The sequence below is a fragment of the Triturus cristatus genome, chromosome 10 (genome assembly GCF_964204655.1).
Source record: "Triturus cristatus chromosome 10, aTriCri1.1, whole genome shotgun sequence".
Classification (NCBI taxonomy): domain Eukaryota; kingdom Metazoa; phylum Chordata; class Amphibia; order Caudata; family Salamandridae; genus Triturus; species Triturus cristatus.
The window spans coordinates 1,095,651,704-1,095,675,636 of record NC_140593.1 but is presented as its reverse complement, the minus strand read 5'-3'; the positions used below and the strand labels follow the sequence as shown (position 1 = coordinate 1,095,675,636).

Below are 23,933 nucleotides of genomic sequence, written 5' to 3'. Positions count from 1 at the left end.
GCGATAGCATTTAAGGAATCCCAAATTGAGATTCCTTAATTAAGGAATCTCAATTTGGGATTCCTTAAATGCAATGCATGAAAGTTAAAAAAATTAGCGAATTCGCTAATAGGGGGAGCAAATTACCATGAAGATGAACTGCATGGTAATTTGCTAAAAGTTTGAAAAATGCACTTTTGTGCATTTTTCAAAGTTTCATGTTGCGCACACACATGCCCTTAGAGCATGTGTGTGTGCAACATATGTGCACATATCAATTTCAGGGGTGCAATAGGGTGTCATTTTGACACCCTTGCACCCTTGAAATTGCATGAGCAATTTGCGAGAACCTACTGGTACTCGCTATTTGCTCATGCAATCTCCAATTCATTCCTATGGGCCTGGAGGCCCATAGGAATGATTGGGACGGCATTCCTTAATTGCTACTCGCAATTTGCTAGTAGCAATTAAGGAAAGTTAAGGAATCGCTATTTGAATAGCGATTCCTACATGCATAGCCTTTTGCTATTCCTTATTAGTGATTCCTTATTTTTCGCTAATAAGGAATGGCAAATGGCATTGTTGATGCATGTGCCCCTAAATGTTTAGACTGCAAAAACTGTCTCATAGCAAGGACTGGACCAACAGTGTAATTGTGCACATTGCAAAAGCAGGCACTGAGCTCACACCTAACAGACAAGGAACCCACAATGTGTCTCACATCGACCAGGGGCACATGCCAAATCTGTTACATGATAACAGAGGCGCCATACAGCAGGGTGACACTACAGGGTTTAGTAATAAAAGAACCCAAGGAGTGTGGGAGGCCAAAGGATCTGATCTCCACCAGCTCTCATCTCTTCCACAAGTCCCTATGCTTAGGCCACATTTGTATGTCCATATCAACAATATATGTCACAGCTCCTTCATTCCCCCTCCTTCGTGCACTCGCGTGCGGGTGCTTTTCGCGGGCGGAGTACCCGCAATAATGACAGCTTCAACCGCGTATTCCACTTCGAACACAAAGAAAGCCCTCTTGGGGGCTGGTTAGCGCGAGTCCGTAAAATAAAAACTTTGGGACTCGCCCCCGAGAGCGCTTTCTTTGTGTTCGAAGTGGAATACGAGGTTGAAGCGGTCATCAACAATATATGTGTATGTTTCTTTTAGCTTATACAAAGTGACCTACACATAAAGAAACAGCTGCTGTAAAATTACCAAGTTGTCAATGGTTTTCAAGATATGCATGTTTACCTCAAACGGTATTAGTAAAAGGCACTGACAATAACGTATTCTACTAAGTACACGTTGTTTTAATTTCACAATATCATTTCCAATATTAGCTGCATATATTAAAAGCAATTTGCTCATGGGACTACCTGCATCCTAATTCATGTTTCAATACTTTTCTGCAAGTTTAGTACTTTGTAAGTAAAAACTTAAATGTCCTAACAATATGTGAAATAAACTAGCATTAGAATTTTAACAAAGGCTGTTGTTTATGCAGATAGTGAATGCCCAGAATATTTGACAGTCTTTCCATAGATAAGCATGGCTCTGGTGCAGTGCTCAACAGAAGGCACCATTTCAAGATGGCTGCTTCAGAGATCGAAGAAAAGCAGCCAATCAAAGAGAGACAATACTGGTCTGCATAAAGGATTATACGTGCTATAGGTCAACGAGAGGTAAAGAGGCATGCAGTGCACTTTCACTGCAGCAGCAGGCACCTATGCGGCACATATTCAAATTCCATAGGTTCTCTTAATGCCACTGATATGCATTTTGCTCAAAGGTGCCACTATGTGAAAGCATAGAGAAAGAGTCTTAAAATGACAAATGTTTGACTCTCTCCAAACTCTTCACATCATATGTGTCTATTCCCACAAACCTCATCAGATGTACTGCAAGGATTAGATTGCATACTCATACAAGGAAAGTTATCTTGTGAATCTCTGAAATGCAACCTCAAAAAAACACAGCTTTGTGATTGTGATGTGTGTTCTTAGCCATGTAAACACAGTCTAACAGCGTTAGTTATACGAAGGAAAGACTCATTCAAACTAGGAATTCAATTCCTTTGCAGCCGCTCTCTGCCAGGAGAGTACAGTGCCAACCATCGGGCGCTGCACAAAGCCACAGCAACAGAATCCCTCGGTTCCATGTGGACTGTGGGTGACTTCATCATACTGGCTTCTTCCCCAAATACAAGGCAAAGAGCCTCACTACACTGACTTGTCCCAAAGGACAAACGTGAGTAAATGGGTCACTTGCACAAGTGCAGTACACCGGAGTGTCCGATAAGATCAAGGACTCGGCTATCGACCATTATGGCGGTGTTGCTAATTTGCATCAGTCCTTCTATCGAGGCTTTCAATGGTGGCTGGTGGAACAGCACTGAGGCCACCACACATCTCGCTTTCTCCTTGGCATTGATGGCTCTTCGTGATCGTGGCTTTCAAGGGTGGTTGGTGGAATGGCACTGAGGCCATCACACATCTCGCTTTCTCCTTGGCATTGATGGCTCTTCGTGATCGTGGCTTTCAAGGGTGGCAGGTGGAATGGCACGGAGGCCATCACACATCTCGCTTTCTCCTTGGCATTGATGGCTCTTCGTGATCGTGGCTTTCAAGGGTGGCTGGTGGAATTGCACGGAGGCCACCACATACCTCGCCTTCTCCTTGGCATTGCTGGCTCTTTGTGATCGTGGCTTTCAAGGGTGGTTGGTGGAATGGCACTGGGGCCATCACACATCTCGCTTTCTCCTTGGCATTGCTGGCTCTTCGAGATCGTGGCTTTCAAGGGTGGTTGGTGGAATGGCACTGGGGCCATCACACATCTCGCTTTCTTCTTGGCATTGCTGGCTCTTCGTGATCGTGGCTTTCAAGGGTGGCTGGTGGAATGGCACTGGGGCCATCACACATCTCGCTTTCTCCTTGGCATTGCTGGCTCTTCGTGATCGTGGCTTTCAAGGGTGGTTGGTGGAATGGCACGGAGGCCATCACACATCTCGCTTTCTCCTTGGCATTGCTGGCTCTTCGTGATCGTGGCTTTCAAGGGTGGCTGGTGGAATGGCACTGGGGCCATCACACATCTCGCTTTCTCCTTGGCATTGCTGGCTCTTCGTGATCGTGGCTTTCAAGGGTGGCTGGTGGAATGGCACTGGGGCCATCACACATCTCGCTTTCTCCTTGGCATTGATGGCTCTTTGTGATCGTGGCCTTTAAGGCTGAGAACTGGTAGCTGTTGTCCACAGTCTGGGCATTGAGATTTCACCCACATACTACAGTTGTCTCTTGCCCTTGTTGACCACTGACGGCCTAGATTCACACAACGGTGCGCGATAAAGATGGATGTGGAGGTACAATGGAAATCATTCTTGTCTTACGATCATTTTCTGCTGGTTAGCATAAAATAAAACGAATATGTGCAACAGACCCACAAGTAGCCGCGGCAGTGTTAATGAAAGCCCTTCGCCACCAGAAATAAGAGCACGATGCACTGGTGGGTGCAGGCGGAGGAGAGGTTTCTGGTTTGTCTGTAGTGAGGAGCCGGTTTCTGTGCGTGTCTCTGCCTTTGGCCCAGGATGCGATGCAGGGACCTTCGGGGAAGCTCGACTCTCCTATTCTGAATGCAGCACAGAAAGATGACTCTCACCACACCCGGGGTAGCCAGGATCCTTCCTAGGGGATGGAGGAGGGAGTTATTTTACACCTAACAAGTACTATGTTCAGCTCTACACAGTAGTCACTAACTGGATCCTTTCCAGAAAGCACTCAGGATAATGGTGAGCAGCTGGCCACTACTGGACCAAGAAGGTGCTGCCACCCTTACACAGCATTTAAATGCATACACAGTGCAGACAAAGTGTGTAAAAATGATATCCAGACATATTTTCGGTCCCAAAATATCAGGTATCGTAAACATCAACAAAGCTACAAACCAAAGCATAGAGTAACATTAATTGCCCTAGGCCATCAGCAGTCATTTAACTAAAATATAAGCTAGGACTGCTATTTGAATTGAATCTTTCATTTATTTATACATCGCTTCTTATAGTGCTGCGCCACATGCGTAGTTTTAGAGTGCGTTACAAAGAACAGATTCAGACAGGACATGACCAAGCCCTTGCAAGCAACGTCCCTGGTATTGGGCGCAATAGGTGGGGGACTGGTGGAGCAGGATGGAGTCGAGGGGAGGAAAACTAATACTAGGAGGGGGGACATAAATATTGGGGGGAGATCATGGAAAAGAATTCCAAGAGGGCTAGGAAGAAGGTCATTGCGGTACTCTCCAATCACGACAGAGGAATTTGTTTACGTTTCTACATAATGATATCCGAGACAGCCGGGTTCCCAACTCGGCAGGCCCAGGAGTTCCGCATCCCAACTCCTGAATGCTTAAGGATGGTTTCTACATCAGTCTGGTTATAAATTAAGGTGTTCGAAGACTTCGGAGGCCTTTCCAATCTCCAAAGTTGGTCAGTAGCCTGGGTGGTTAGGGTTTTTTCCAGACAATATCAGCGTGGGAGGCTAATTTAACGTGAGCCTGGCTTCAAGGGGTAGCCACTGAAGCTCTCTGAGTACTGGTGTTAAGTGTTGGATTTTCCTGCCCTGGTGGTTGATTGGATAGATTTTGTGATCTTCTTCTGGACAGTGTGGAGTGTTTCAGAGCTCTTTATCCTGGTTGGGCTCTTAGAAGAATGACACCCACTGTTTACGTCTGATGCCGAAATACGACACAGTGCTCTTCTGCTCATGCATTTTGTACATCTCTCCGGTTATTTCTTCTCTCGTTTTTGGATCATTGCCTGTACTCCCTATGTCACAAGAAGGCCAACATTTTAATTCTTTCAATCTTTTAATTATTTTAAAGTATAAATGTAATTATTTCAAATAACTAATATTCACAATGCACACCAACACATGCACATTCTCCAAGCTTGGATTCTCCCACACATGTTCCCATCCATTAGTAGCCCCCAGAATCTTGAACCCCAGCTCCTAAGACTCCTCTTAGACGATCACCGTACTATCCACCCCGCGACTCCCTCCCAGGATCAGACTTATACTTCAGTCCCCCCTTCGATCTTGTGATCTAGCCTGAGCTCACCCCAAGTTCTTTCAACTTGTCTCGACATTCCTTATAAGTGACTGATACACTCCTACTGAGCTCAGGGGACCCTGCTCTCTCCTCCAATAGTACTAGTATGTTGATCATCTCATATGCCAGACTCTCAGCTCTCTAAATAGCCAGGTACCTGTTATCACATGGTGCAGAAGTCATTCCTCATTTAGGGTAAGGGAGTCGCATATCACGCCAATATTAGCGCCACGTCAGCAGATGCCACAATTAGCCTCACACAAAAATTGTTGGAGGTCCTTCCATATAGATCATCCGTTATTATTATTTATAATGTTTATATAGCGCCAGTTAGACCGAAGGTATCAGAGCGCTTTACACCATCAGCAGCATTTTATGTAGTGGTATTTTCTTATCTGCATATGATGCACAGAAGATACATTTATTATTTATGTTTTTATGTTATGGTGTTCTTTTCTGTAGTCCCTATTCTCATGCATGAAATAATACTAGCATTACAAAGGCTCAATGAGACGCTATTGTTAACAATTTTTGAACCACTCACTCTCTGTAAAATGTTTTTTGTTTTTCTGTGTTTTGCTATTATTTTAAAACACATGTATCACTTATGCATCCCGAGCAGACATAAATAAAATTAAACTAATCCCTCAACTGCATTTTAACCACTGTGACCTTATAGGGAGCCCTTCTATCACTAGCCGGCGTTGTGCTAGTATGTGACCTGGCTCTCAGAGTGAGGGTCACACATCCTGCCTTACACCAGACAGAAGCAGCGATGCCAGGGAAAAGGACCAATCATATTTTTTCTACTGAAATACATCTAGGTAGAATCAAGTAGTGAGCCTGCCATTGGCGCCGGACACTGAGACAAACAGATACATTTTGGTTTCATCCCCGGGAATAATGTATCCATCCTACCACCCAGGGGTTACCAACTTTGTGCCCCACATTGCCCATCAAGCATCTCTTTTCTCAAATGTCCATACAATGAGTCTCCACGTCTACAAGGTATGGCGACGAGGCCTCATGTTGCAGCCCATGTCAGGACTCAGAATGTACCACCAAGCAGGGGTACATGTCCTTAACCGGCCACTCTCTTCCAAGTACAAGACGGATCCGAACCTGCTGTCGGTGCATCAATAAGTAAAGACTCAACTGTTTAAGTTGCATTTCCTAGCATGTAAATCACTACACATTTCAAGTACTTATCTATATTAGTGTTTGTTTTACTGCACTAATGTTGAAAATTACTCTAATGTTACTTTTAACAGTTTGTTCAAATGTACAGCATTCACAGGCTCCAGAGTGAATGGCGCTTTAGAAAACATTTATACAAAAAAAGTCAATGAGTGTCTGACCCACACGGCAATTACTGTTAGTTATGAAAAACAATTAATCTAAACACGGACCTAGGTAAGATTTTGAGGTTACTGTATTTTGCACCCTCTTTCTGGACAGTGAAAAACAAAAGAAGGTCTTTAGGAGTGAAAGAAGACGAATTTGTATTTCTGAAGGGGCATTTTGAACTGATTAATGTTAACATTGTACAAGGGATTTTGGCAAAATTCACACTTTTTAGTAGCTACAAATTTCAGTAAATCAAGACATCTCCAGTTCATGGGCTAACAACAATAGAGAAGCCAGGTCTGGTGGCTTTGTGGACTAATGCATCCACTGTAGTGGTCTGTGCTCGACCTCATGGTCACAGGTTCAAATCCCGGCTTTCATCCTTCTGAGGTCGATAAAATGAGTACCATTGATTTGGGTAACAATAAACATCTGTTATTCAGCGCCAAGATACTCTTGGATGAACGTGTGCTTTACAAATATACATGTTATGTTAGAAGCGGCAGACGTCATGGGATTTAGGAACCTTCTTTGAGATACGAATGGAGCTTGATTAAAAAAATGCTTACATTTTTACTATGAATTAGTAGGAATGTTCTAACATTAATGAAGTGACAACATTTTTGCCCCACATTTTCCTTGCCATTCATCAACAACTGAATAATCTACAAGCTGAAGACCAGTGCATGAACGGATTAATAGAGTGAAGAAACATACACTTTTCCACTCACAGTAGTTGAGGTCATAGAATTGGAGCAAATATTTTTGTGAAATGTGCACTGCACATTTCACGAAAATGTGTTTAACCAGTTAGGTAAGAGCATTTCCCATACCGTGACACTTAACAGATTTTCATCCTTAACTCCATCCCACCCTCCGCCCACACCTCGCTCTAGATGCTGCTGACACACACCATAGGTATGTCCATCATCTTTTCCATAAAGTGCTCTGACTGCAGATAGAAACTCATCAACGCTTCGTGACATACTATAGGTGGCGACGAGGACTAGACATGAAGCAGAAGGAGGCTTGTGCAGTTGGCACCTTTATCAGCACTTACCGCTGAATAACAATTTCCTTGAACCAGAAACACAAGCAATCAATGGACTTTGGGGGACGTTAGACAATGATTTTTCCCCATTAAAACCTTCCCTCTGGAAGTTCTGTGGTAAATAACCTTGGGGTTAAAATATCTACCTTGATATAACCCGAAATGACCTATGACTTATGCGGCGAAATCTATTGTTGATTAAACTTTTTTATGTGTTATGCGACCAAACTGCAGTTCAAATAGGAGCATACTGAAGGACTGTGACCTAGCAGCTACTCCCAAAATATTATTGTGGTGGATTTAATTATAGTAAATCTAAACTTACTCTGACAATGTTTTCATAGAAGTTATTATGGCCAAGTTGCATATCTGTAGGCCATTATGTTGACCGCAATATTGTTTGATAAACCCTTTTTTTATATTACGCAAGCAGTTCAGTTTGTGTAACATATTCAGTGATTACTCATCAGTAACCAACATACAAATGCAATGGTTAGATGGTTAGACGACGGGTGGTGGTCAAGATATGCGTTCGATATGTGTTTGTGTAATGGTGGGAAATACAGAGTCTAAAAGGGTAAGTAGTTTACAAACATTAAAAACTGGTTGAGTACGAGACTGATAAATTGAATATTGAGATAGGTGAGCTGCCTTTTCTTGAATGTAAGGTAGGTTGGCGACACCCCTCGTATTGGCAAATTTGCTCTAAGATTTCATTCACAACAGCTGAGGTGATGTGATGTGGTGAAATGACAACACCTCAACCAAGACCATTGTACAGTGTCTCTTTACTGGTTTAAGGTGTGATATGGACTATGCAATAAAGTCTAAGACGAGGCTGTCCGGAAATTCAGAAATTGCATGAAATTAGGCAATCTACCAAATTGTGATTAAAACAAGCCAGATAATGTTAGCAAAGAATATGGGCTATAATGATGGATGCAGTTGTAACTCAGAACAACAGGATAGTGGGTTGTCATGGCAGCAGAGATGATGATTCCCGTGGACCTATGATTTAGAAGTTTGGGACTGGTCTATGTATAACATGTGTAAGGCAAATCTACCTCGTACAATAGTGTTTTTCTGTGGATATTTGTTTTTGTTTCTTCTATCATTAGGATCAAAAAAGCATCAAAGGAATATAGAGATTGGAGAATCCTTCGTGCCGTGTTGAACTGGCACCATTAATCCTGGGCCTGCTTGTTTAGTCCTGTGTTTTGCCAGGTTGAATCGGACAGATATCGCCTTCTAATTTGGAAAGGCTCTCTTCATGTGTTCTCAGTTTAAAAATCTTGGACATGCATTTGGTTATAATACACATGAGATTATATATATATTGTTTTTATTTTAATTGTGTATTTTTGACATGTACTGTTATTTACGATTTCTGTGAACCTTTGCTTGTATTCATATCATCTTCTATATTATCCTTTTACTATTTTAATAGATATTATATATCGTTATTGTTCTTTATTACACCTTCATGTATTTATTTATTAACAAATAACTGCATATATGAAGTATTGTTTTTATGATCAGAATAATCTTTTCAATAAACCTTTTCTTGAACTATAATACACATGGGATTCTGCTATTTCCGGCCATGCGCTATGCCCTGTGAATTATATGGGGAAATTACATAGCCGACAGACCCAACATACTTTTTGAATGGGTCAATTACCCCTGTGAAATGCAATGTCAATACCATGGAATGTTGTTACTATGCTATTATGTTCTTGTGATCTTGAAGACAGAATGCATTTTTGATTGTACTAAACGACTTTAATATAGAAAAAGGTTTGTGAAAGATGCATTTAATAAAGAAGGCGTCGGATTTCTTTGTGACACTTGCATGATCATCTAAAAAGAGGGCTCCCTCGCGTTGGCGGGCTTGTAGCCCAGGCCTCCGGGCATGAAGAGGAGTCTTTTGATGAAGGAAGCCACCTGGCCAGTAGGTGAGGGCTTCAAGCCTTAATAGATCACTCATCTTAGGCAGTTAACAATACACATTAATTCATTCTTAATGTAAGCCTTGTATATCTTCACAAAACCTTTTTAGTCTGGTGTCATCTAAAAGGGGGAACAAATTAAATTTGTGCTGGTTAATCCTGTTTTTTTTTTTTTTTTTAAAACATGCTCATTTGTTTTTTTTAACATTAACTATTGCAGACCCCTGTGCTATTCTTTTTACAAGTATTTGTAATAACCCCTATTGGAAAACATACATGAAACAAATTGATTGTTATGAATATTATATAAATGATCAATATTATTAGTTGTCTGCCGCTAATGCAAAAATATGGATTTTGAAGACATCAATTGTACATATCAAGGAGACTTCAATGTCATCATACAGTATGTGATTCTGTGCAAACTTATTTAAGCCTCAGAGTCGTGATATTGTGGGCGACAGTTCTGCTCGCACGGTCACTTAGCTGAGGAGTTTCTGTTCACATCTACATAAAGAGGAAGTGTTGCAAAAAATCACCACACCTTCCATCTTTATTTACTCTCTAATCTCATGGAAAGGGAAGACAGACTCTGCACCAGTGGCCATGGCGACCAAAGGTCGTGGGCTGGAAGCCTGCACTAACTAGGCTTCACTACACCTTCGGATAAGGCAACCTTGGTTACAGCAAATATCTGCTGCAAACACTGGCAACAATGCAAGACAAATAAAGACTGGGAAGTCTAGGGCTGGCTACGGGACAGCTTTATCTGACCAGCAGGTTAGTCATGCAATGGTACATAAGCTAACCTACTACAGCTCAGCGACAAAGGCACATTCTCAACTAAACTACACAGGCAGTTACAAAACTCAAATCATCCTTTTTTGGGCCTACCAAACAGCAAAACAGGGACAATATATTTGACCTTTCAGGAGCTCACAGTCATGGAAAATTGTATCATGAAATATTCCTGCGATTCCAATGCCCCTCTCTGCCAGCACCTCTCATTGTGGCCCTGTTTTGTTTCTTCCTGTAAAGGTGTAAGAGACTATAAACACACTTTCAGGTCTGCGGCCCGGCCTTGTGAATAGGAAAATTAATGAGGCCCTCATTGGAAAGATTGTAAAAGAGTTTTGTCAACTTTATGAAAAGTTTAATCAATTTAAAAAAAAATGTTAAGTGCTCCACCAAAGTTTTTTGCCGAATGCTAGTACTGCCAAATGCTAGTGCTCCTGGATGGCAGGGCTGCAGAATACCAAGGAGACCTTGTCTTGATTTTACGTCCGGCCTCTGTTTCTTCCACCACCCTACCCTTCCTGTCTCTTTATTTCACACTTGCATGTTATTTTTCATCCCAATTTTCACTTTTTGTCACTATTTTCTCCTTTCTTTGACTCCCTCCACCCACTTGCTCTAGGTTAAAGTCTAATGCTGAAAAATAAGTCCTGGTCCCCAGAAATGAGTGACGGTGACCACCACCTACAATCACCAGCACAAATTAAGCACTGGCTTTATGAAATGCCTACTAATTCTGGGACAGGGGCATGTGTCTGTACTTAACTCGCCTGCTTCACTTGGGGTCGGTGAGAAATACTGTGTGTGGACAATGGCCAACACTTTGCTAAGGATCTGTATCCTTAAAGCGCAACTACTGAAGGGAACACTTGAAGGGGCTCCACAGAGCCAAAAGAAAGTGTACATGAGATAAAATTATGAGATAATATTTAGTGAGGGTATAGTGAGGTCTAAAGTAAAGGCCTACCCTGCATCAGATAAGCCTTTATTCCTTATGTAGCAGCAGGGGCATTGCGCTCCACAGGGAAGCGGCAGCTATAGAAGGCTCTTCCGCCACTAAGCACCCATTTGCAAGATGGAAATTGAAGACGGAAAAGATCTGCAGATCGAAGATTGAGCGGTGGACGATACCAAGCAAGTCTGGAGGAAAGTGCGTGCAACGCCTTATGCACTCGGCGCGAGACTTGAAACTTAATGCATTCTCACACTGGAAGCCGGTGTAGAGCGATCAGAGCCGGAGAGATATGGCAGTGATGTGAAGGGGCAAAAGTATCCTTTCCTCTGTGTCCTATATCAGCGCAGCTTCTGTATCGCATTACCCAGTACCCCGAAGTAACCTGCGTTGCAATAATCGATCCTGCATGAGACAAAGGCACTTAGAATTATTACTTTATGCCACCAAGGCGAGCAGATAAAGAATTTTCCTAAGTATCCACGGATGAAGAAACGAAGAACTGACCAGAACTCACCTGTGCACACATTGTGTGACCAGTGTCTTTGAAAGCAGATTCCTACATTTAATAATCTACTGATTGTAGGGCAGATGTAAGAAATGGGTCGTGTGCTGAGCTTAAACACTGTCTGCAATGTCCTAATATACGCTTTTGTCTCATTTTTGGATCCAACGTTGTGTTTAGGGATTGTCTTGTTCTGGCATGTCAAGAGATTTCATGACGGAAAAGCAGCTTCAAACAACAAAGTTGGGCGACCCGGTGTCCCTCGGAACCTGGGTACAACGTTTATAAACAAAAATGGTTCTGTCGGGGTTAATTATCTTTGCACATAAAGAGTCGCATGAAACCAAATATCAATGGAACATGAATGAAACACAGGCCTGACCAGATAGGCAGCGTTATCTGGAATGATCAGAATAACAAGGTTTGTATAAATCCACTTTGCAGTTTATCAGAATTAATTCATTCAGATATATCCATTTTTCAAAGGTACAAAGAGGCTGTTCAGAAATAGGTCAAACATATACATATAGTGCTCATGTGACAAAGGTGCTTAGTGATTAACTTGGTGCAATATGTACAAGGTGTTTACAAGATTTATGTACAAGGGGAAAAGACAAAGTTACTTTGAGGCCAGACAAATAACCAAGCGCCCTACTGGCTTTAAATGCTTCTTTTAGTGTGTATGGTCTTGGTAAATCTGTGCCTAGTGATATCGTCGACGTTTCAACCCATGGTGTGCTCCCTTCGGTAGTCACTACGGGTCTTCATCAGGACATGGTGCGGGGGGGGGAGGGGGGGGGGGGAGATTGATTGATCAGTAACAGCCTTGGCGAGGCCAGAGGCTGATTCTGGCTGTGTAATCCCGGTGAGAGGGTCTGCGGGATTCTTGGCTATGAATGGCTTGAGTCGCGTGATTCGTCCCGGATCAGTCAGTGTAGGGGAAGCAGGCTAACACTTAGCCAAGGCTGTTACTGATCAATCAATCTCCCCCCCCCCTCCCGCACCATGTCCTGATGAAGACCCGTAGTGACTACCGAAGGGAGCACACCGTGGGTTGAAACGTCGACGATATCACTAGGCACAGATTTACCAAGACCATACACACTAAAAAAAAGCATTTAAAGCCAGTAGGGCGCTTGATTATTTGTCTGGCCTCAAAGTAACTTTGTCTTTTCCCCTTGTACATAAAGCTTGTAAACACCTTGTACATATTGCACCAAGTTGATCACTAAGCACCTTTGTCACATGAGCACTATATATATATATTTGACCTATTTCTGAACAGCCTCTTTGTACCTTTGAAAAATGGATATATCTGAATGAATTAATTCTGATAAAATGCAAAATGGATATATACAAACATTGTTATTCTGATCATTCCAGATAACGCTGCCTATCTGGTCAGGCGTGTGTTTCATTCATGTTCCATTGATATTTGGTTTCATGCGACTCTTTATGCGAAAATCAGCTTCTGCAGATGGTTACATGGAGAGACTGATGGCGTTCTTGAAGGCCGAAGGCCAGGAATAGACTTTGGAAACAAAACACCAAAGAAAAGTCAACTGGTTGGATCCAAACATAAAAGAGCAAAATTAGAAGCCCACAGCTGAGGCCACAGGTCCGAACCAAACATCTATAGCAGAGAGCCAATGGCAGCTTCTAAGGGCAAAACCACAAAGATTGCAGATGGAAACTAAATGCCAAACATCAAATGTCAGAACAAATCGTCCAATGCAAATTGTGATAGGCTGGAATAAAAGAATACAAAAAGCACAAATAAATTAAAAAAATAACAATATCAGAAGATTATGTTTAAAGGTGCTATTTAAACTAAAAACCAAAAAGTATACAACCAAATGTCATAGGTCGGAATTTGATGCTAATAACCAAATGTCACAGGTAAGAATCAATAAAATAAACGACAGAGGTCATGACAACTGACTCAAAGCAAAATATCAAATGTTAGACACCTAAATAATACAAGCAAAAGGTCAAATGTTACCGCCAAATTACCTTAAGCAAATCTCAGATCGGAATCAGAGGAAGAAAAGTCCAAGATCACAGTAAAATGCAGGCACCAACATGTTTCAAACACAAATCGGAAGAATAAAACCAAAAGTCAATGATCAGAATTACATATTGAAAACCAATTGCCAATGATCAGAGCCTGGAGAATAGAACCACAGGCAAGGGATCGGAATAAAATGTCCTGAAATACAAATCACAGACCAAATTAGAAGACTGAAACTAAAGGTCAAAGGTCTAAATCACAGGTTCAACCCCGGATGTCAAAAGTAAGAACCCAAACAATAAAAACAAAGCTCAAAGGAAAATATGCACAAGCAACTGTCACAGATCCGAACCAGAAAACAGAAAGCAAATGGCACTGTTTAGAAGCACAACGTCAAACTCAAATTCAAAGGTCAGAGCCTAAAGGGTAAAAAACATAGGTCAAAGGTCAGGACAAATGAACATAAACTTCTATCACAGATCAAATAGAATGTGGGAGGCCCAATCCAAAAGAATCAAAATCCAAAAATGTGCCCAAACCGAGGTGACAGGAGACACATTGGTAAAGCAAGCGAGTGTGGTGGGCGAGACCTGGGAGGGGCGCGTCTAGGAGCCCGGGAGGGGCTGGCACGGCGCTGATGTCATTGTCATCTCGGAGCAGCGCGAGGCGCAGGCAGCCGCTGCCGTCACCTTGGACCCAGAAAGATGCTGAGAGGGCATTATTGGGAACTGGGAGCGGCACCATTAATAGGAGCCCTTGGCTCTCCTGGCTGGTGCCAGGCTCTACCCACACACACCCTCCGCTCGGGGGGCAAGGTCCACCCGAGACGTGAAGCGGCGCCGCTCCCTGCTGCAGCAGTGCCAGGTGTCCCGGTACACCGAGACATGCCGACAGGAGACACTAGGTGCACACATGGAAGGGGGGGGGGGGGGGCACACAGGTGGGGGGTTGGTTAACACAAAGACAGGACGAGTCAGGGAGCTCGCGGACTCAAACACGAGGGGGGCGGCAGGAGAGAGCAGACAGAAGATTCATAGACAGCATAGACAATGACTGACAGCACTGACATGAGGAGTGAGTGTCCACGCACGAGGCTTCAAGAGTGAGGGAAGAGGCAGGAGGCATGAGGGCACAGACAGGAGGCATGAGGGCACAGACAGGAGGCATGAGGACAGACAGGCGGCATGAGGACAGAGACAGGAGGCATGAGTACAGAGACAGGAGGCATGAAGGCAGGCATGAGGGCACAGACAGGCGGCATGAGGGCACAGACAGGCGGCATGGGGGCACAGACAGGCGGCATGAGGACAGAGACAGGAGGCATGAAGGCAGGCAGGAGGAATGAAGGCAGGCATGAGGGCACGGACAGGAGGCATGAGGGCACAGACAGGAGGCATAAGGGCAGAGAGAGGAGGCATAAGGGCAGAGAGAGGAGGCATGAGGGCACAGACTTGAGGCATGAGGGTACAGGTATGAAGGCACAGACACGAGGCATGAGGGCAAAGACATGAGGCATGGGGACACACATTTGCCAATAACACAGACATGAAGCATGAACGCACAGGCAGGAGGCAAAGACTCACAGACAGGAGGCAAAGACTCACAGACAGGGGGAGTGTGGGTACAGACGAGGCGTGGGGACAGACAGGATGAAAGAACACACAGACAGGAGGCGTGAGGGCACAGACAGGAGGCATGAGGGCACAGACAGGAGGCATGAGGGCACAGACGGGGGCATGATGGCACAGACAGGGGGCATGCATGAGAACCCAAAGTCTGGAGTCAGGAGCGAGCAGACAGGAGACGTACACAAAACACACTCCCAAAGAAGACAGTTAAAAGGAAGCAAATCAGAGGAGGGTTTACACTTACATGTAGACAACAGGGAGGAGGGTGACAGGGCAGACAGACAGGGAGACACGGGACGGACAAGGCAGGATAGAGAAGGAAAGAAAAGGTCGAGGGCAGCCGTACACCCCGAGATAAAGGGAACAGGCAGCAAACATCAGGAAAGACGGAAGGGACAGGATCCCCAGAATGTAGAAGCAGCCCAGGGGTCGTGCCAGGACACACACACCAGCAGGGGCGTCAGCGGGACACAAGGCTGGGTACACACCGGGCAGGTGCAGCAGGACGCCCCCCAGACTGTGGCAGTTTAGTCCTCTGCAGGACACGCCCAGGCAGGAGCAGTGGATCAAACAGTCAGGAGTCAGGACGCACCAGCCGAGCACGCCGGTAGTGGGTGACTTACCGGGGGCTTGGCAGTCGGCGCACACGTTGTTCCCCGGCCTCTGGATGAGCTCCTGCAGGGCTCTCTTGTTCCTCTCCTCTGCCATGGTGCCCGCGGGCGGCTGGTGGTGCCCTGCTTCCCTCTCCGATGCCTCCTACCTCCAGGTGGACTCTGGGCGCAGGGGCTGAGGGCAGGTGGCGGGCTCCTCTCTCATCGCGGGCGGCGCAGCATTACCTGCAGCTCCGGAGTTTGTCCCAGCTCGGAGCCCTCCTCCTCAGCCATTCAAAGTGCTGCTCACTGCTCGCAAGCACCGGCTCCGCTCTGGTTCCGCATTCCTGGGAGCCCTCGGGCCTGCAGCTGCTCGGAGGGTGCCCCCTGGCGGCCGCCGAGGGGCGCGCAGCTGTGCACGGCAAAAAGAGCATTGAGACACTTCGCCTGAGTCCAGATTTTTCTAATATTTCGGTTCTTCAAACATGGAACTGTATAGGGTCAATTCAATTCAATTTTTACATTTCGTTTCAGGGCAATCCGGCATGTACAGGTCTCAAAACAATATCTAGACGTGGTCACGTTTTTGTTAATTCATTAGATGACGTTGCTTTTCCGAGAAACATGAAAACCCGACATTAAAATAATAATGATGTTACTATGTGATGTGTGTTGTGTTGTACAGTATGCCGCAAATCTCACAACCTATGACTAAGACTATGACTGCCAACCCTCTCAAGTCTCCGTGTTTTCTTTTAGTACCCCCCCCCCACCTGTCGTTTTTAATGCAAACTCTTACTTTGCCAAAAGTTACAATCAGCTGACCCAGATGCTTTCCAGGTGACTTGGGTGAAGATTGGCTCGGATCCAAGACTGCACGATGCCCCCAATCTGAATTTTATGGCTGTTACCAGCCTACCATGCATTAACAACATTTACATTTTGGAACCCTGGGTGTTTATAACTTTACGCTTTCTGCAAGCTGCGCCCTAGTTATATTTCCAATACGTATATCGGTGCTAAGTATACTTTTTGGGGAAACAAAACATTTCTTTGGGGGTGGGGGAGATCCCTATTTTAACATAACACAAATTATTGCTTTCTGCCTTTTATTTTCTTTCTCCACAGTCCGTCGTTCCCACTGGGTACAAATGCTTGATTGGCACCCCCAGGCACGTTCCTCATTTTAATACACCCCTTTGGACAGATATGCAGCAGAGCACACGTTGCATAGAACTGTCGTCAGCGATGCGGCCAGATGGAAACACTGCAGACGATCGTCACGAGTCAGCGCTGCTGAGTCAGTGTGACGTCACAGCAAGCCTGCGCTAAACGCCTCGCACGGTGCTCGCCGCACCACAGAGCCGCACGGGTTAGTCAAGCATGGCGGGTGTCCTGACCTGTCCGCACCGCTTTACGCAGGACATGAATCACAGATCACACGCAGGGAGAGTTGTACTAAGTGAGAAAAGCCACAACGTGTGAGAGAAAGTTACCGAAGCTTTCAAACCTTCATTAAAAGGCTTTACAGCGCTTCTGTCTTTTAACACTCATATCCCATTAAAAGTTGGAGGATAAATACAAAAAGGTAACATCGCGTCACTTTAAAACTTAGTCATAGTAGAACCTACAGCTCGCTTCCTTTGCGGCAAATCCAGTTGGCGAGGTACAGTTAAAATGATTTTTAGGTCTGGCTTGACAGTACAGCTATCACATGCCCTTATGTGATCAACCTAAAATGAGCTTTCAGTGATACTAGAGAGAGGGACGTTGGATCCGCCCACATGTTGGTGAAAATGAGCACATGTTTTGATTGGGCAGAAGTTGTGTGCTTCCACAGAAATTGTGCTTCCCCTTCACGCAGTTGGGATCATTGTATTTATCATATTGCTGAGTCAGCCAGAGGCGGCTCCTTCACTAGGGCGGAGGAGTGTCGCCTCACTACTTTCTCGCAGTGCAAGAAGCAGAAACATAAAATGGTAATAACTTTAAGTTATTACCGTTTTATGTTTTGTTGTGGGCAGGCAGGTGGGCGGGGCTACTCTGCAAGCAGGACAGGGGAGGAGTGGTGTGCCCACTCCTGAGTGTGCAAAGACTGTTTGGTCGGCCCTCCGGGGCTGCCCAAACTAGTCATGCGCACTCTGCCCTTCTCTGCAAAGCAACCTGCAAGGAGAACATGGCCTCCCCATAAACCGCTGGCTGGGTCGCGTCCCGACTGATCACAACGCTGCTTGCAGCGTTGTAATTGGCTTAGGGGCGGGAGCCTGGCTGCCTGTTTCATGTTCCTGCCAGAGGCAGGAGAGCAGGAGAACAGGAGCAGAGAAGACGCAGGACCCGGCCGGCGGAAAGGTAAGTTTGATTTTTTAAATTATTATTAAATTAACCCCCCCGTACGACTCCCCCCGTCACCCCACCCGCGAGCCATGGCGGCCGTGACTGGAGCCAGCAGCAATACGGGTGCCTATAGAGGAGCCACTAACACTCAACATAGCAAGCTTACAGTGGGATTGAAATTGACCTTTCAGGGACCACACATGATGCTGTAATGCTGTTAAACAGTAGACACATCACAGTGTTTGTTTTTCTCTGGCAGCAGTACAGAGATTAGGAGAGCAGTCACGAGGAATGCATTGCTGTTTTCCAGTCTCAGCACAGTCCCATTCCCATCAACTTTAGACTTCAGAGTCCTGCTGTGTGTCTGAGAGCAGGATGGATGCGACACCCAGGGCTATATTAATTTTCCTTTTTTTTTTTTACATAATTTAACACGGAACCCCTTGAAAGAGTGTTGTGTTTTTTCATTTCAATTCCTACAATGACTTTATTTGATTCTGAAGATTAGACCCAGGGCCAGACTTGGACAGAAAATAGGCCCAGGCACCAAAATGAAAGTGAACCCCATTAGTGAACTAGATAGCTAAAAAAGAGGTCCATATTTGCAAATTCCAACAGTTTTGAGCTTGCAAACACCCAATGTATAAGTGTTTTGCAAGGTATGAAAGAATGCGTGAATTTGAGTTTGCTGCAGGTAATGTTTGTTTTAATATCAGGGAAATCAACAGTAAAAACCAGCCCAGCAGACCATAAAACAGGCCCATAAATAGCCGAAAAAACGTCTCATGCACTGACCTGTCAGATAGCCTGTCGGGCACTACCTGGTTGCCCTATAGGCCAGTCTGACTTTCCTATAACACAACGATTTGCCTGGCCCCAGTGCTTAGAACTGTTAAAACTAAGTTTTCTTTAATTTGTTGTCTGACCCGTTGTGTCCAATGAATGGTGGTTGTGGTGGGATAAGCTTACATGGCTTTACCGTCCTCCAGGGCAAGATGTCCCGCTGTGTGTTATACATGCACCACATCTAGCAGACAAGCTTCTTATTAATTAATTTACTTTTACGATAGTAAGCCTTAAATTATACTAGGCTTTCAAAGAGTTTCAGATAAAAAAAGGAGGTACAGTGTACTGGAAGGATTTTACAGTAAGACCATGAAGTCAGAAATGATGTTTAGCATCAACATATGAAGGCTGGAGGAAATCGATGTATGTCTTTAAAATCCCGTAAGTTGCTTGATAGCACACATACCCAATTAGACTAAATTCCATTATTTATGAGGATCAACGTTAAACAGATATCATTACAATCGCAAGTTTCTTTTTGCTTCCACAAAAGCCTCCCCCACGATCGATGACTGAAAAGCAAGAAGGTAAGAAATACTTTTTCACTCTCCAGTTTTTCCTAGGCTCCCTTGTGTATGTTCTTTTAACAATTAAGCAGGCTTTCCCATGTTCTAGCACCTATATACTTACAAAGAGGCAAACAGAGCAGGGTGTTAGTACACAGCGGCGGCTGCTGACCCTGGTGCCATTGGCCTCAGATAAGGACAGTGCTAAACACAGAGTTACCCCTAGCCCACCCCAGGACCACCCCAGTCCACGCCCCTGGGGAACGAGGCATCACACTGCACTTGATTCTCTCGATCCACCTTTGGACTAGTCTCCCTAAGAACTGCACAAAGTCACAGCCAGATGCCCTCTAGTACCAATGTGCAGCACTCTTATGGTGCCTCCATCCCACCAAACTCTAACAGTGCCCTTGCAGGGACTACTGGGGATTCCATTAAACAAAGCTCTGTGTTACACTTAGTTCCTTGAAGGGGCAGTAGAAGCCACTTTTTATTATGCAAAACTATGTTCTAAATACAATCCTTCATTAGGAGAAACTCTCTAAGAAGTACAATAATGTTCAAGGGTTGCGCGCACCACTAGTACAAGGATATTTTGCCCTCCAGGCAAAAAAACATTTTCACATTGGAGCACCCTCCACTTTTTTCCCCTGCATTAGCAAAAGCAATAAAGATGACCTTCGTGTAATAGACAACTTCATGCATACAACACCTATACACAACATTAGTGAGTGCCTGTGTCAACATATCTTGACACATTAAAGTCAGGTACACTGACTTTACCAATGCTTGTTTATGGATTTACAGCAGACTATATATAAGAAGTGGAACAAAAAAGGGGCATTCTGCTATTTAGAATAACAGACACACACCTTTAGAAATCCACAAAAACAACGAATTGCATAAAAACCTAGTTCCAAGATGGAACTAGAATAAATTGGATTTTTTCGTGGGTTTGGTTCAAAATGACTTGGGGAACAGGCAGTGCTGATTGGCTCTGGAATATGGGCAAGGGGTAGTGGGCTCACTGCTCTAAAGTTAACCCATGGACTCCTGGGAAATGTATAACCTCAATTTAATTATAAATTCTGGGATTGTAATGAATAATTACTTTACACTATACACAATCAACAAAAAAATATAATGTCCACGAATGCATGCATTGATACTGTGGATCATAGTATTCTAATTCAGAGACTAGGTGATATCGGGATCCAGGACAAAGTCAAAAAATGTCTCACCTCCTTCCTAAGCGAAAGGTTGTTCCAATGCATGGAATCGGCCAATTGTTCTGATATCTTTTTGGATCCCCATGGAGTACCTCAAGGCTGGGCAATCAGCCCAATCTTGTTTAATGTCTACCCGACTCCTATAGCACAAATTGTTTAGGAGTTTGGACTTACCATTGTGTCTTACCCTGATGATACACAATTGGTAGTCTCAGTGTCGGAGGAAATGAACTCTAATCATCTTCAGCCGGTACCATGCCTGGAAAAGATAGCCAACTGGATGGCTAACTCCAATCTAAAGCTGAATGGCGATAAAACAGATTTGATGTTCTTGGGCAACTGCCCAGGGCTGTGGTCTAGGATTAGCTGGCCAGAGGTGCCCCCTCCCCTCATTCCTAAGTCTTCCAGAAAAAACTTGGGGATGTGGTTAGACCACAACCTCTCCATGGAAACTCAAGCCACAAAACTTTCTGCAGTCTGTTTTGGCATTTTGCGGATGATCCATAAGATCATGAGCCTCATCCCAGAACAGGCACGGAGAACAGTGGTCCAGGCCCTAGTGATCTCAAGTCTGGACCACGGCAATTCCCTGTATCTGGGTTTCCTTAAATACGTGGTCGACAGGCTACCAGTTGTCCAGAACGCCGCAGCGAGGATGCTCCCGAAGATCCCTAGACAGGAGTCAGTTAGATCCTCGCTGAAAAAATTGCACTGGCTTCCCATCCAATCCAGGGTCCGGTTCAAAGCCCTATGTCTAGCTCACAGAGCTATGTGCGACAGGGGTCCAGCCCTGTTAAAAACCGTGATCACCCCTTATGTCCCTAATAGATCTCTTAGGTCCTCTTCTGACTACCTCATGAACACCTTAAGGATAAAGAGATCCAGATGGGGAGGGAGATCCTTCTCATACCTTGCTCCAAAGCTCTGGAAATCTATGACCAAGGAACTGAGACTGACCAGAGACGAAAGAAGTTTCAGGAAAAAACTCAAGATGTGGCTATTTCCTCAAGATCTCATCTCCACAATTTGCCTTCTCTCGGTAGCGCTGGGAAGCCCCTGGGCAGCCATGCGCTCTATAAATTCCATAAATATATAAATGCAAGACAAGCCACATGTTTCTGTACGCAAAATGCATGATCCACAAGGACATACATTATCACTGCAAAGGAACTGTGTGCTGCATACATCACACTGTGTTTTCGAGTAGTAAAGCAATGCTTATTAGGACATTTATCTGCAAAATATTCTAAAACAATAAAACAATTGTACAATGTAAAATTGACTTAAAACCCTATACCCCCCGCACCAAGAACAGCACACCCTATTCAAACCCATCTGGGAAACTCTGTTTGACAGTAAGTATAAAATGTGCAGTTCCTACTGCCACATCAAGATATTTCCTTTCAGACAACAGCTCCATTGCCTCCAACCTTTGAAATGTTCTGTATTTTAAAAACAAGGGTCTTAAAAACTTAGGGGTCTATTAGGATGGCGGTCGGAAAATCTCCCCGACCTCCATGGTAGCGGGAAAAGACCGCCCGCAAGGACCGCGGCATAACCGCCGGTTCAATTAGGATGCTCCGCAGTCGAAATCCGACCGTGGCGGTCGGATTCTGGTGATTAACATTGCGGCGGTTGCTCCTGCCGGCAGCACTGCTGCGGTGTGAAAAGGAGCATGTCATGCATGTCACTGCACTGCGTGGCAGGCACTGCACAGTGCCTGCCACCTGGTACAGGGACATGGTACCCCCCCAGTGCACCCACACCCCTCCAACACATTGGGGGCCCACAATGGCCCCCAGAGATATTCTCCACATGCCTTTCCATGGCGGTTCCAACGCCGTGTAAAGGCTGGCTACCACCAGCATCATGATCATGCCGGCGGAACCTGGCCCTGCACCAGCATCATTGTAGCAGCCCAGTTCCGCCTGCTAGGCATTCGTGCAGACTGGTACCGGTGGAAAGGTGTCGGGCGGAAATTCTCACCACCGCGGTCGTCACCGACATGCTAATGGGACTGGCGGTTCTCAGGGTTGCGATTGCGGGCGGATGTCCGCCGCCGGTCTGGAGGTTGCCACCGCCCGCCCGGCAACAGCCATCCACCTGCCATCCTAATAGACCCCTTAATGTGAGCAGAAATATAAAAAATACAATCCGTAAGTACATGAGACAAGGAGCATTTTACATTCAGGGGGCATGTACAAAATTAATTACCATTCCTAATCACATTGCACCATTTACGGGACGAAAAGATTGGATTGCACTCCATTCTCACCTTTAAAATTTCTTTCCATAATCTAGGGTTATGTGTATGGGCCAGATAAGGGAAGAACGGGTCCTGGCCATGGGTATTTAATGAGAAGCTGATGGAAGGCTTCTCCCTCAAATAGGCCAGGTCCAGAGAACCGGCAACCTTTCCCACAGATTCTCTTAGAGCTAGTTTACTGGAACGGGGGACCACGTTTCAACTGTACCCAATGAGAATGTCTTTGTTCAAGATCCCTTAACCTGTTTGTTGCTTCCCTTGCCACCTTCTTTCACTGCCAAGGATTTCATCTCAACACTGCTTAGATACCTTTGGGGCTTCGCTATCCACCGAGAGCTTAATGAAAAATCTCAATATGCGGGCGTCCGCCAACAAGTTCCAGGAAACCAGATTCAATTCTCTCCTGTTACCCTGAACCATGGTTCCTGGTGGTAGCAATAGGAGCCTCTTGAGAACTGTTCCCTCCACTAGATCCCAATCACAAGAGGGGTCAAGGGCAAGTACCTCTTCTCCGTACAGCCCGGTGGGTGATTTCCTTTCATATGCCTTCATTAGAGGTGTGAGGGCTAATTCCTCATATTTCCAATTAAATCTGACCAGGCAACCAGCTTGCAGCATGGATCTCTGCTTGATGCATCCCATATCTGTATGCCATTTTCAGTTCTATGAAAGGATAGCCCTAGATATTTGTAAGAATTCACTACTTCCACCTCTCGGGCATACAGGTACCATTTAAAGTAATTTGCTTTTTTTCCAAAAGATCAGCACCTTGGTTTTTAACAGATTAATTATCACTGAAATTTGCTTACTATACGCTTCAAGTGAGTCCAGTTTTCTCTGCATACAAT

The 23,933-nt window shown here is 44.8% G+C and overlaps 1 protein-coding gene across 1 annotated transcript in view; it reads right to left on the bottom strand.

Annotated features, from left to right (window-relative positions):
• Positions 1-16,241, bottom strand: part of ADAP1 (ArfGAP with dual PH domains 1) — a 453,319-nt gene extending 437,078 nt beyond the window's left edge. Inside the window, exon 1 of the mRNA XM_085629302.1 lies at positions 15,938-16,241. Coding sequence (XP_085485428.1) covers positions 15,938-16,022 — 85 coding nt within the window. The 5' untranslated portion in view covers positions 16,023-16,241. The remainder of the gene's footprint in view (positions 1-15,937) is intronic.
• Between the last annotated feature and the right edge of the window lie 7,692 nt (positions 16,242-23,933).